A 14332-nucleotide genomic window follows, 5' to 3' on the forward strand; every position below is an offset into this window, starting at 1 on the left:
TGAGAGGGACAGTGAGAAGAGGTGAGGTAAGGGAGGTAATGGGGAGATAGACAGATCATGGAGGTTTTGAAGGCCATGGGTGAGGCATTTAAATTTAAGCTGGTGCTTTAGGAATGAAGAGGGGTGAATGGTGAGCCAGGCAGAGGGAACAGCAAGTGCAAAGGCCTTGAGGTGGGACTGAGCATAGTATGTCCAAGAGAATAGCAAGGAGGCCAGGGTAGCTGGAGGTGAGTGAGTTGAAGGTTGGGCCACAGAGCCGTGAATAGCCTGACCAGGTGGCCCTCTTGCATCTCCACCCAGGTGGATGACGTCCTTCAGTACCTGCCCTTCCAAGCAGCAGATGGGCAGGTGCAGGTGTTCCGCCAGGGCACGGACGCCATCGTGCGCACGGACTTTGGTCTGACTGTCACCTATAACTGGGATGCACGAGTGACTGCCAAGGTGCCCAGCAGCTATGCTGAGGCCCTGTGTGGACTCTGTGGGAACTTCAACGGGGACCCAGCTGACGACCTGGCTCTGCGGGGTGGGGGTCAAGCTGCCAATGCACTGGCTTTTGGGAACAGCTGGCAAGAAGAGACGAGGTCCGGCTGTGGAGCAACTGAACCGGGTGATTGTCCCAAGCTGGACTCCCTGGTGGCCCAGCAGCTGCAGAGCAAGAATGAGTGTGGAATCCTTGCTGACCCCAATGGGCCCTTCCGAGAGTGCCACAGCAAGCTGGACCCCCAGGGTGCCGTGCGCGACTGTGTCTATGACCGCTGCCTGCTGCCAGGCCAGTCTGGGCCACTATGTGATGCATTGGCCACCTATGCTGCTGCATGCCAGGCTGCTGCAGCCACAGTGCACCCCTGGAGGAGTGAAAACCTTTGCCGTGAGTACCGGAAGGGGCAACTGGGGGACTCAGCCTTATATATATAGTCATTAATGTATAAATATCATTAATTCATTTAATCCTTATAATAGCCGTATAAGGTAGGGATTGTGGTTATACCCATTTAACAGATGAAGAAATTGAGGTTCAGAAAGGTTCAGTTACACACCTGGGATCATGATAGCTAGAAAGTCACAGATGGTGGGCATGCAATTGTTATTAGTTTTTTTTTTTAGACGGAGTCTCGCTCTATCACCAGGCTGGAGTACAGTGGCTTGATCTCGGCTCACTGCAACCTCTGACTCCCTGGTTTAAGCTATTCTCCTGCCTCAGCCTCCAGAGTAGCTGGGATTACAGGCACACGCCACCACACCCAGCTAATTTTTGTATTTTTAGTAGAGATGGGGTTTCACCATGTTGGCCAGGATGGTCTCGATCTCCTGACCTCGTGATCCGCCCACCTCAGCCTCCCAAAGTGCTAGGATTACAGGCGTGAGCCACCATGCCTGGTGGCAGTTAGTATTTGTAAAATGACTGAGTACACCTGGTGGCCCAGGGTCTGATTCCCACATAACAGCTGTCATTGAGATACGAGCAACAGTATTGTCATTAGGAGTCTCATCCCCTGTCTGGTTCTTTTTGGTCCCCATCTATCCTACCTCACTTATTTACATCTGCCTGACCCCTTGGACAGTCAGTTTGAGAGCCTTGTTTCAGAGGTGGGTGCATGAATGGTTTTCCAATGCCTTTGCTTGCCTGTGAAGGAAGTTTGAAAAGCCATGTATCCTCTCACCTGAATTTTTTTTTTTTTTTTTTAAGATGGGGTCTTGCTCTGTTGCCTAGGCTGGAGTGCAGTGGTGCAATCATAGCTTACTGCAGCCTGGAACTCCTGGGCTCAAGTGATTCTCCTGCCTCAGCCTCCTGAGTAGTTGAAACGGCAGGCATGTACCACCCCAGCTAATTTTTAAAATATTTTTTAAAGAGGCAGGGTTCTGATTTTTTGCCCAGGCTGATCTTGAGCTCTTGGGCTCAAGCAATCCTCCTGCCTCGACCTCTCAAAATACTGGGATTACGGGTGTGAGCCATCGTACCAGTTTCCTCTCACCTGATTTTTAATGTTTAAAATTCATTATTGAAATATAATACAGATATTTACAAATATGTACATATCATAAGCTAACAGCTTGATCAGTTTTCACCGAGATAACAAATCTGTGTGAACAGTCACAAACTCAAGAAAAAAACATCCAGGTTCCCAACCCCAAGAGGTAACCACTATTCTGACTTCTAAAGTTTTTGAATTTTGGAATTAATTGGAAGCATACATGTCTAGTTTTTCACCTGAAATAATTATAAAATGTATAATTTCCAACAAATGGTAACTTTTGACTTTTAAGAACTTTTTTTTTTCCTTTTTTTTTTGAAATGGAGTCTCACTCTGTCATTCAGGCTGGAGTGCAGTGGCGCGAACTCAGCTCACTGCAACCTCTGCCTCCTGGGTTGAAGCAATTCTCCTGCCTCAGCCTCTCAAGTAGCTGGGACTACAGATGACCGCCACCACGCTTGGCTAATTTTTTTGTATTTTTAATAGAGACGGGGTTTTACCATGTTGGCCAGGCTGATTTTGAACTCCTGACCTCAAGTGATCCGCCCAACTCGGTCTCCCAAAGTGCTAGAATTACAGGCGTGAGCCATTGCACCCAGCCTTAAGAACCTTTTTATTAGGGAAAAATTTAAACATACCCAAAGTGAACTAGGATAGTGAGCCCGAATATATCCATCATTTAGTTTCCACAATTATCAACATAGTATTGATATTTCAAAATGAAACTATTACTTGACTTTTGCTCCTCTTTTAAATGTATTCACCAGATACATAGTCCTCATAGTCATACATTACAGGCATGAGTCACCATGCCTGGCCAAGTATTTATTCTTTCTGATGATTCTGGGGGCTGCTGAGCTGTTCTCCCAGCCTGGGCCAGCTTGGTTGCTCTCTGCAGGCTGTTAGAGGCTCAGCCGAGGCTGGGTGATCAAGGGTGATTTTACACATCTGGCAGTTGTCAAGCTGGTTGGTTTGGAGGGCCCTCAGCTGGGACTTTTTGTCTCTGCTCCACTTGGTCTCATTTTCCAGTAGGTGAGCCCAGGCTTCTTCCCAAGGTGCCCTCAAGATTCCTAAGAGCAACAAGAGCACACAAGCCCAAGTGTGCAAGCACTTTCCAAGGCTCTACTTGGTATCATGATTGCCAATGTCCCATTGGCCAAAGCAAGCACCATGGTCATGCCCAGAGTCAAGACGTGACCCTTGGAAGCCTGTGTCACGATCCCCATCACACTTCTCTGCCACAAGCATACACATATATGACTAAGATTTCAGAATTTTTATCATCCTAGCTACTCAGGATGCTGAGGTGGGAGGATCTCTAGAGGCCTGGAGTTAGAGACCAGTCTGGGCAGCATAGCAAGAGCCTGTTTCTGAAAAACAGTGCAAGCTGGGTGCTGTGGCTCATGCCTGTAATCCCAGCACTCTGGGAGGCTGAGGTGGCTGGATCATCTGAGGCCCGGAGTTTGAGACTAGGCTAGCCAACACGGTGAAACCCCGTCTCTACTAAAAATACTAAAAATTAGCAGGGTGTGGTGGTGGTTGCCTGTAATCCCAGCTATTCAGGAAGCTCCGGCAGAAGAATCGCTTGAACCAGGAAGGTGGAGGTTGCAGTAAGCCGAGATCACGCCACTGCACTCCAGCCTGGGCAACAGAGCAAGACTCTGTCTCAAAAAATTAAATTAAATTAAATTAAATTAAATTAAATTAAATTAAATTAAATTAAATAAATAAAATAAAATAAGCAGTGCAGTCTCCACCCATCCCAAATTTTAACATGTGACGTGTTGCCCTGAGGTGTGAAACCTCCTGGAACAAAACAGCCTTCTTATAAAAGATGTAAGAAGTTTTAGAAATTCCTGAGACTATAAGACTCTAAGTGGTTTTTTTTAATGGAGTAAGATATCATTGCAAGTATTGTTTGTGCACAACTGATAAAAATATTAAACAGAAGTAAATTGTAATGGCCATTGTAATGGCATCATTCAGTGAGATGAATGGAGCTTACACCCACCCAGTATTTCACATATATTGTTAGAATGAGACAGGGTTCAGCATCAACTCTAATCCTACCTTTTATTTTTGTATATATGATATTTATTTATTTTTGAGATAAGACATTATCCTGTCACTGAGGCTGGAGTCCAGTGGCATGATCACAGCTCACTGTAGCCTCAATCTTTGGGCTCGAGTGGTCCTCCTGTGTCAGCCTCCTGAGTAGCTGGGACTACAGGTGCACACTACCATGCCTGGCTATTTTTTTATTTTTTGTAGACACAAGATCTCGCTATGTTGTCTAGGCTGGTCTCAAACTCCTGGGCTCAAGCCATCCTCCCGCCTTGGCCTCCCAAAGTGCTGAGATTACAGACTTGAGCCACAGCTCCTGGCTTACATGATATTGATAAGTGGGTGGGAGTGGACGGAGTACAGGTAGAGTAACATCACTCCGTGCTCTGAACCCCTCCTGAGTCATAGGGAAGGCACACAGTGAGACACCACAAAATTTATTTTTTATTATCTGTGAGCCGCCAATTCTATTAGGCCCTCCTTTTGATTTATTACTCAATAATGAGTGAGCATTCATTGTGTTCACAGTGATAGCAATATTTGAAATTGTCTATTTATGTCCTCAGAGGTTTCACACCCCAGGGCAGTGTGCCATGTGTTAAGATTCAGGATGGGGCCGGGCGCCGTGGCTCACACCTGTAATCCCAGCACTTTGGGAGGCCGAGGCGGGCGGATAACTTGAGGTGAGGAGTTCAAGACCAGCCTGGCCAATATGGCAAAACCCTGTCTCTACAAAAAATACAAAAATTAGCTAGGCATGGTGGTGAGCGCCTGTAATCCCAGCTACTCGGGAGGTTGAGGCAGGACAGTCTTTGCTTAAACCTGGGAGGCAGAGATTGCAGTGAGCCGAGATCGCACCACTGCACTCCAGCCTGGCCCATAGATCAAGACTCTGTCTCCAAAAAAAAAAAAAAAAAAAAAAAGATTCAGGATGGGTTGGGGACTGCACTGTTCTCTTCTGTAAAGTGGAGAAAGCATGCTTGTGAAGGGGACAGGTGGACAATGGGAAGGAGGAATGCTCCTCTAACAGAGCATTCTTGGGCTGTCCTTTTAGGGAGGACACGTATAATTCCAGCTAGTAGTTGTGTGACACGCATCCCACTGGGCAGGTCCTGTTCTAAGGGTTTCTCATTGAATCCTCACAACCATCCCGTGAGGTGGAATTGCTCTTATTCCTACTTTACAAGATGAAGAAAGAGAACCACAGAGATGTTAAGGAACTAGCCTGAGGTCACACAGCCGGTGGGGTGATTTGAACAGGCTGGCTCCTGATTTTGTGCTGTTAATTATTAGACTCTGTGGCCTCTGTGGAAATTGAGAATCTCTTGTTTCCTCAAAACTCCTCTTGTCCTTGTACCTCTTGGAAGTTCTAGAAGACTGGATCATGAGGGCTTAGACATGCAGATGGAGGCCTGACCCAACTTCAACAATTACTGGTATTTTGCCATTCTTAGTTCCTCTACATCTCACTCCACACCCGCTTTTTTTAATAGAATATTTTAGATCAAATTCTAGGCAGATGAGTTCTCCTGTAACTACTTCAGTAAACATCTGTATTCAGCAACAAAAACGGACTTTTAAGGAACAGAACTTTCCTTTTCATGCCTGTAATCCCAGCACTTTGGGAGGCCTAGGTGGAAGGATCGCTGGAGGCCAGGAGTTCAAGACCAGCCTGGGCAACATAACAAAACCCCTGTCTCTACAAAAATAAAAATAAAGAATAAGCCGGGCATGGTGACTAGTGCCTATCATTTCAGCTACTCAGGAGGCTAAGGTGGGAGAATATCTTCAGCCCAGGAGGTGGAGGCGGCAGTGAGCCGAGACTGTGCCACTGCACTCCAGTGAGACCCTGTCTCTAAAAAAAAAAAAAAAGGAAGGAAGAGAGAGATATGAGGGCATGTGGTAATTAATTACCAGTAACAAAAATAATATCAATTCCCTAACATCATGTAAAGCCCAATCTGGGTTCAAATTTTCCCAATTGTCTAAAAAAAAAAAAAAGTTTTTTTTCTATTTTGTCTGGCTCTAGAACCAAACCAAATACACATACTGCGTTGGATTGATCTACCCTGTTGCTTTTACTCTGTCAGAATTTCCTTCCTTTGTTCCTCCCAACATAGTATTATGGAAATTGTCAAATATACAAAAAAGTTGAAAGAATTTTACAGTGAAGACCCATAAACCTACCACCTGGACTCTACACTCTAATTCTGTTTCTTTTCTTTTTCTTTTTCTTTTTTTTTTTTTGAGATGGAGTCTCGCTCTGTCGCCCAATCTGAAGTGCAGTGGTGCGATCTCAGCTCACTGCAACCTCCGCCTCCTGGGTTCAAGCAATTCTCCCACCTCAGCCTCTCACGTAGCTGGGATTACAGATATGCGCCACCATGCCCAGCTAATTTTTGTATTTTTAGTAGAAACGGGTTTTACTATGTTGGCTAGGCTGGTTTCAAACTCCTGACCTCAAGTGATCCTCCCGCCTCGGCTTCCCAAAGTGCCGTGATTACGCATGTGAGCCACCGCGCCCGGCCTCTACACTCTAATTCTAATTCACTCACTTGCCTTATCACATATCTATCCCTCCATCTAGCTCTTCCTTTTGTTTATGTCACTTAATTATTGGGAAAGATAGGTCATTTATCCTGCAGAATTTTCTACTTTCGGGATCTGGCTAGTTGCTATTTTGGAGTGTTATTGAACTTGTCCCTATGTCCCCATGATTCTCCTGTAAGCTGGATGTTAGCTTCAGAATAGCACCACCCAGCAGAACTTCAATGATGACAGCTCCATATTTGAGCTGTTCAAATACATACCAGGTTGCCACAGGTCACATGTAGCTGCTGAGCGCTTGCAGTGAGGATATTGTGACTGAGGTGCTAAAGCTTCAATTTTGTTGCATTTTAATTAATTTATATCTAAATGGTCCCAAGTGGCTAGTGGCTACTGTATTAGACAGCACAGATAGAGATTTAATGTGGTTTAGTTTTAGCCACTTAGATTTGCTTTTTATAGACTGGAGTGACTGGAGTGACTGGAGTTTGGGGAGGGGAGAAGGGAGGTTTTTTTTTGTTTTTGTTTTTAATAACACTGGCTAAATATTTTAATTTAATTACTGCTATAGAAGGAAGAAGCTAAAAGTATGGCATTCACAAATACACTGCATAGATTACACACACACACACACACACACAAATATATGCATATGCATGTTTAAAATATATACCACATATCAACACCATGTATCCAACTTGAATAAGGTCATTAAAGACATAATAGAAGTCCGGGTGTGATGGCTCGTTGCTGTAATCCCAGCACTTCGGGAGGCTGACGCAGGGGGACTGCTTGAGCCCAGCAGTTTGAGGCCAGCCTAGGCAACATAGCGAGACCCCATCTCTATACAAAATTTTAAAAGTTAGCCGGGCATGGTGGTGCACGTCTATAGTTCCGGCTACTCAGGAGGCTGAAGTGGGAGGATTGCTTGAGCCCAGGAGGTCAAAGCTGCAGTGAGCTGTGATAGCAAGCACCACTGAGCTCCATCCAGCCTGAGTAACAGAGCAACCCGTTTCTCAAAAAAAAGAAAAAGAAAAAAAAAAGAAAAAACCATAATAGATAACTCCAAACTACAGTTAAATTGGGAAAGACTCTTAATTATCAGGATCAGATTAACTGCGATGTAATGTGTTCCCCAAGCTCCCTGCAATGGGACTGCTTGTGTGTGCGTGTCTTTGAGCATCTGTGTGTGCATACGAATGTGTTGGGGGACCGCTTGTGTGTGAGTGTGTTTGAGTGTGTGTGTGCATATGAATGTATTGGGGGCTGGGGGGTATCGAGTCCTGCTCCCTGGTAGCAGGAATTCTTGATCTTGATGTCTCCTCTCCCTGCAGCACTGAGCTGTCCACCCCACAGCCACTATGAGGCGTGTTCCTACGGCTGCCCGCTGTCCTGTGGAGACCTCCCAGTGCGCGGAGGCTGTGGCTCAGAATGCCATGAGGGCTGCGTGTGCGATGAGGGCTTTGCGCTCAGTGGTGAGTCCTGCCTGCCTCTGGCCTCCTGTGGCTGCGTACACCAGGGCACCTACCACCCACCAGGCCAGACCTTCTACCCTGGCCCCGGATGTGATTCCCTTTGCCACTGCCAGGAGGGCGGCCTGGTATCCTGTGAGCCCTCCAGCTGCGGCCCGCACGAGGCCTGCCAGCCATCCGGAGGCAGCTTGGGCTGTGTGGCCGTGGGCTCTGCCACCTGCCAGGCGTCGGGAGACCCCCACTACACCACCTTCGATGGCCGCCGCTTCGACTTCATGGGCACCTGCGTGTATGTGCTGGCTCAGACCTGCGGCACCCGGCCTGGCCTGCATCAGTTTGCCGTCCTGCAGGAGAACGTGGCCTGGGGTAATGGGCGAGTCAGTGTGACCAGGGTGATCACAGTCCAGGTGGCAAACTTCACCCTGCGGCTGGAGCAGAAACAGTGGAAGGTCACGGTGAGAGCAGATGGGAAGCAGGGGGCGAGGGGCCTGTGGGTGGGTGGGGCACAGGCAGCGCTCAGCCCAGGAGTTGGGGGCACAGAGATGAGAGTGCATGTGCGAGGCCTGGAGTCCCTGAGGACAGAAGCTGCCAATAAGAACCCAGAGTGGGAAGCCAATGAGGGAGGTGTCCTCAGGGACTTGGGAGCTGCTCCCCCTACTCTGTCCCTCAGTCTCCACCCTCTCTTCACCTCCACGCATTGACTTTTCTTCCTTCCTTCCTTCCTTCCTTCCTTCCTTCCTTCCTTCCTTCCTTCCTTCCTTCCTTCCTTCCTTCCTTTCTTTCTTTCTTTCTTTCTTTTTCTTTCTTTTTTTTGAGATGGAGTATTGCTCTGTCACCCAGGCTACAATGCAATGGTGCAATCTGGGCTCACTACAACCTCCGCCTCCTGGGTTCAATCGATTCTCCTGCCTCAGCCTCCCAAGTAGCTGGGATTACAGGTCCCCACCACTACGCCTGGCTAATTTTTGTATTTAGTAGAGACAGGATTTCGTCATGTTGTCCAGGCTGGTCTCGAATGTCTGACCTTGTGATCCGCCTGCCTCAGCCTCCCAAAGTGCTGAGATTGAACCACTGCGCCTGGCCGCATGGACTTTTCTCTCCAAATCTCTCCCACCGTCTCCTCCCTCCCACTCCATCCTCTCCCCACCTCAATCCTGGATTCTGTCCTACTCACCTCCCTATTCTGCCACTCATTGGCAGGATGTGGTGCCATCAGAGGTTGAGACAGCCCAAGGCTGGAGAAGCTTCATGGACAGAGGACAATCTGTCGGTGACACTATCACCCCCTTAACAACAACAGCAGCTATCGTTTCTATACAGCTGACTGCAGACCTTTTGGCCGCCAGGCACTTCATGTCCATGGTGTCTGTATGTTTGTAACAGGAGTTGCAGGCACTATGACTTGCTTTATTTTTCAGAGTGGGGTGGCCCATCACTGGCCCTTAGTCCCCCAGCAAATGTGGAGCTTGAACCCTGTGCTGCTCTGCAGAGCTTTTCTTACTGAGAAGATTTGGTCTCATATGGAGACTGACATCTCAGTTACAGTGGAGGGGTTTCCCCTGAGATCCCACTGAAACACACACACGCAGCTGTTTTTCTAGTAGCAGTATTGGCGAAGGTGCTGATAAATTGCTGACTTAATCTGGTGAACTGGACAACTGCGACTTTTTTTTTTTTTTGAGACAGAAACTCGCTTTGTCACCCAGGCTAGGGTGCAGTAACACAATCTTGACTCGCTGCAACCTCTTCCTCCTGGGTTCAAGTGATTCTCCTGTCTCAGCTACAAGTGCCCGCCACCACGCCCAGCTCCTTTTTTGTATTTTTAGTAGAGACGGGGGTTTTACCATGTTGCCCAGGATGGTCTCAATTTCCTGACCTCAGGGTCCACCCACCTTGGCCTCCCAAAATGCTGGCAGTACAGGCGTGAGCCATCATGCCTGGCCAAATTTTTTTGTATAGAGAGGGGTCTTGCTATGTTGCCCAGGCTGGTCTCAAACTCCTGGGCTCAGGAGACCCTCCCACCTTGGCCTCCCAAAGTGCTGGAATTACAGCTGTGAACCACTGCTCCTGACCAATTTATTTTGTATTTTTTTTATTTTGTAGAGATAGGATCTCCATATGTTACTCAGGCTGACCTTGAACTCCTGGGCTCAAGTGATCGTCCCACATTGACCTCTCAAAGTGCTGGGATTATAGACACGAGCCATTGTGCCCCGTCCAGGGTGGATTTATGAGGCTTTGTTGGTACCTAGTAAACTTAAACTGAAACCACTGTCCTCAGCTCATAGATTTGAGTTCAGTTCCCCAAGAATTCAGCCTAATTTTCCACCCGCTGATGCTTTAAAGCATAAACCTGTGATGCCCATTTACTCTTCAAAAGAAAAACTTCCACTCATAGCTGCTAGTAACGGCAAATGCTCCTGAAGCATGCATGCTGTGCCAGCCATGTTTCTCAGCACTTTACAGACATTAATTTATTTGATCCTGACAACAGTTCCATGGGGCAAACACCTTATTCCCACCTGAGAGATAAGGAAACAGAAACAGGGAGAGGTGACTCACTTGCCCAAGGTCACAAAGAGGGTAAGGGGGAAACTGTTTGAACTCGGGCAAGTGACTCTGGGAGCGATCATTGCTTATTTTTTTTTTGTTTTTTTTTTGAGACAGAGTCTCGCTCTGTCGCCCAGGCTGGAGTGCAGTGGCCGGATCTCAGCTCACTGCAAGCTCCGCCTCCCGGGTTTACGCCATTCTCCTGCCTCAGCCTCCCGAGTAGCTGGGACTACAGGCGCCCGCCACCTCGCCCGGCTAGTTTTTTGTGTTTTTTAGTAGAGACGGGGTTTCAACGTGTTAGCCAGGATGGTCTCGATCTCCTGACCTCGTGATCCGCCCGTCTCGGCCTCCCAAAGTGCTGGGATTACAGGCTTGAGCCACTGCGCCTGGCCGCAATCATTGCTTATTAATGGCTGCATCAGTGGTACATAAAGGATCGCTGGAGGCTTGTTACTTCACTGAGACCTGTGTTCATTTCCGGTGGTGCCATAACAAATTACCACAAGCTTGGTGGCTTAAAACAATAGAAATGTACTTTCCCACAGTCCTGGATGTCAGAAGTTCAACATCAGGGTGTTGGCAGAGCTGCACCGCCTCCAAAGGCACTGGTTGGGGGATCTTGCTTTCCCTTTCCAGCTCTGGAGGCTCCAGGTTCTCTGGGCTTGTGACAACACCATTCTAATCTGTGCCTTCATCTTCATGTGGCCCTTTCTGTGTGTCTCTGTGTCTTTTTCTTTCTGGTTCTTATAAGGACACTTGTCATTGGATTTAGGGCCCAGCTTAATCCAGGACAGTCTCATGTTGAGATTATTACCCTATTACATCTGCAAGAACTTTATTCCAAGTAAGCTCACATTATGGGATTCTGGGTGAATATGCATATTATGGACCACCATTGAATCCACTATCAGGCCCCATTATTCTACCAGTTTTAGAGATACAAAAAGTGAATACCTAAGAGGTGAGGACACACAGTTCTTCAGCATCAGGCATGGGCTTGAAGTAGGGTCCAACCCCCACTCAGAGTTGACTTTCTGAAGCGTGGCCTGCGTCTCTCGCCTCCCAGGTGAACGGTGTGGACATGAAGCTGCCCGTGGTGCTGGCCAACGGCCAGATCCGAGCCTCCCAGCATGGTTCAGACGTTGTGATTGAGACCGACTTCGGCCTGCGTGTGGCCTACGACCTTGTGTACTACGTGCGGGTCACCATCCCCGGAAACTACCACCAGCTGATGTGCGGCCTGTGTGGGAACTACAACGGCGACCCCAAGGATGACTTCCAGAAGCCCAACGGCTCGCAGGCAGGCAACGCCAATGAGTTCGGCAACTCCTGGGAGGAGGTGGTGCCCGGCTCTCCCTGCCTGCCGCCGCCCACCTGTCCGCCAGGGAACAAGGGCTGCGACACCAGCAGCGAGTGTCCTCCCGAGCAGGAGAAGAAGTATCAGAAGGAGGAGTTCTGTGGGCTCCTCTCCAGCCCCACAGGGCCGCTGGCCTCCTGCCACAAGCTGGTGGATCCCCAGGGTCCCTTGCAAGATTGCGTCTTTGATCTCTGCCTGGGTGGTGGGAACCTGAGCATTCTCTGCAGCAACATCCATGCCTATGTGAGTGCTTGCCAGGCGGCTGGAGGCCACGTGAAGCCCTGGAGGACGGAAAGTTTCTGTCGTGAGTGAGGGAGAGGCAGAGGGGCAGGGAGGGGAGAGGTTGAAGTCCACAAGGGTAGACCCTGGGCCTTGCAGCCCCTCCCTCCCCAGGGCTCTGATCGGCACCCCCTCCTTGCAGCCATGAAGTGCCCAGCGAACAGCCACTACGAGCTCTGTGCAGACACCTGCTCCCTGGGCTGCTCGGCTCTCAGTGCCCCTCTGCAGTGTCCAGATGGGTGTGCTGAGGGCTGCCAGTGTGATGCCGGCTTCCTCTACAACGGTGAAGCCTGTGTGCCCATCCAGCAATGCGGCTGCTACCACAATGGTGTCTACTATGAGGTAGGAACCTAGTCATCTGGGGCAGAATATGGGGCCTCACCCTTCCCACTGCTCATCAGCCCCACAGCCTACTTGGTCTACTTGGTCTCTTATTTATTTCTTTTAGAGTCAGGGTCTCACTCTGTCACCCAGGCTGGAGTGCAGTGGTACAGTCATAGCTCCCTGCAGCCCCGAGTTCCTTGGCTCAAGCAATCCTTCACCTCACCTCCCAAGTATTTGGGACTACAGGCATGCACCACCAAGCCCAGCGAGTTTTTAATTTTCTTGTGGAGACATAGACATGGGGGCATCTCACTATGTTGCTCAGGCTGGTCTTGAACTCCAGGCCTCAAGCCATCTTCCCACCTTGCCCTCCCCAAGTATTGGGATTAATGGCATGAGCCACCATGCCTGGGTGACTCAGCCTCTCTCTCTGTTTTTTGTGCTTTTTGAGACTGAGTCTTACTCTGTCGTCCAGGCTGGAGTGCAACCTCCGCCTCCTGGATTCAAGCTCACTGCAACCTCAGCCTCCCAGGTTCAAGTAATTCTCCTGCCTCAGCCTCCCGAGAAGCTGGGACTACAGGCACGGGCCACCATACACAGTTAATTTGGTAGAGATGGGATTTTGCCATATTGGCCAGGCTGGTCTCGAACTCCTGACTTCAAGTGATCCTCCCGCCATGGCCTCCCAAACTGCAGGGATTACAGGTGTGAGCCACTGCAGCTAGTCTACTCAGCCTCTTGAATGTCTCTTGTACCCACTCCTTTCCCCATCCCCATGGCCCTCCTGTCGTCTAGCTGGTCCTCTCCTACCTGGGTCCCTCCAGGCTCCTACCTTTGCTCCCTCTGGTCCACCCTCCACTTGGCAGTGGTAAAGATCTTCCTAAATATGACCATAGGCTCCGAAGCTTTAAACCCTCCCCTGACTCCCCAGGTCAAGTTGTGGCTTTGCCTTCCAGGTCTGGAAAAAGGGAGCCTTTCTGACCACAAAGATAAGATTTTCATCTGTTATACCAGCTGCTAACACCTTGTATCTCCCTCTCCCACTCTCTCCCTGTTGGTCCTTTCTCTTTGACTGGAGCATGTGTTTGTCTAATGTCCATCTCCCTTGCAGGACTGTGAGCTGCCCGAGGAATGGGACCCTCTCTCTGTTGTTCTCTTCACATGAGTAATAGTAATAATAACAGAAAATATGTAGATAGTGCTTTCTATGTATCTGGTAACGTTTTAAGTGCTATGTGTGCATATTTTACATACGCATTACATATCTAAAAACTTTTTATGCTGAAAATTTTCAAACATGCAAAAAGTAAGAGAACAGTGGAATGACTGTCCATGTACTTACCCATCACTTAGCTTAAAAAATAAGCCACATCCTCCCAATCTTGTTTCATGTCTACCCCACTTATCTCTCCTATCCGAATGATTTAAGGGAAGCCTTTTCCCTTTCATCTGCACTTTACATGTGTTATTAACTCGGTTATAATTCCATAGGCAGGTGCTACTATTACCTGCAATTTGCAAATCAGGAAACTGAGCCATGAAGAGGTGAAGTAACTTGCTCAGAGTCACACAATTTGGAAACAGCAGAAACGGGCTTCAAGCCCAGGCGATCTGCCCTTAGTTACTATGTCACACCATTTCTCCTACAGCAGAGATTGAGCGGATATTTTGGAATGAATGAGTTAATGAATAAAAGTGAATGAACAAATGTACAAATGAATGACGGCCCCAAAGCCATGCTGTGCCTCAGCTTCACAGACAGGGGG

At 48.5% G+C, this 14332-nt stretch overlaps 1 protein-coding gene across 1 annotated transcript in view; it reads left to right on the forward strand.

Moving 5' to 3' along the window:
• Positions 1–14332, forward strand: part of FCGBP (Fc fragment of IgG binding protein) — a 95795-nt gene that overhangs the window by 28918 nt on the left and 52545 nt on the right. The window contains exons 6-9 of the mRNA XM_030912585.1: positions 301–868; positions 7919–8511; positions 11673–12267; positions 12385–12584. Coding sequence (XP_030768445.1) covers positions 301–868; positions 7919–8511; positions 11673–12267; positions 12385–12584 — 1956 coding nt within the window. The remainder of the gene's footprint in view (positions 1–300; positions 869–7918; positions 8512–11672; positions 12268–12384; positions 12585–14332) is intronic.

This window comes from Rhinopithecus roxellana, chromosome 12 (genome assembly GCF_007565055.1).
Source record: "Rhinopithecus roxellana isolate Shanxi Qingling chromosome 12, ASM756505v1, whole genome shotgun sequence".
Classification (NCBI taxonomy): Eukaryota; Metazoa; Chordata; class Mammalia; order Primates; family Cercopithecidae; genus Rhinopithecus; species Rhinopithecus roxellana.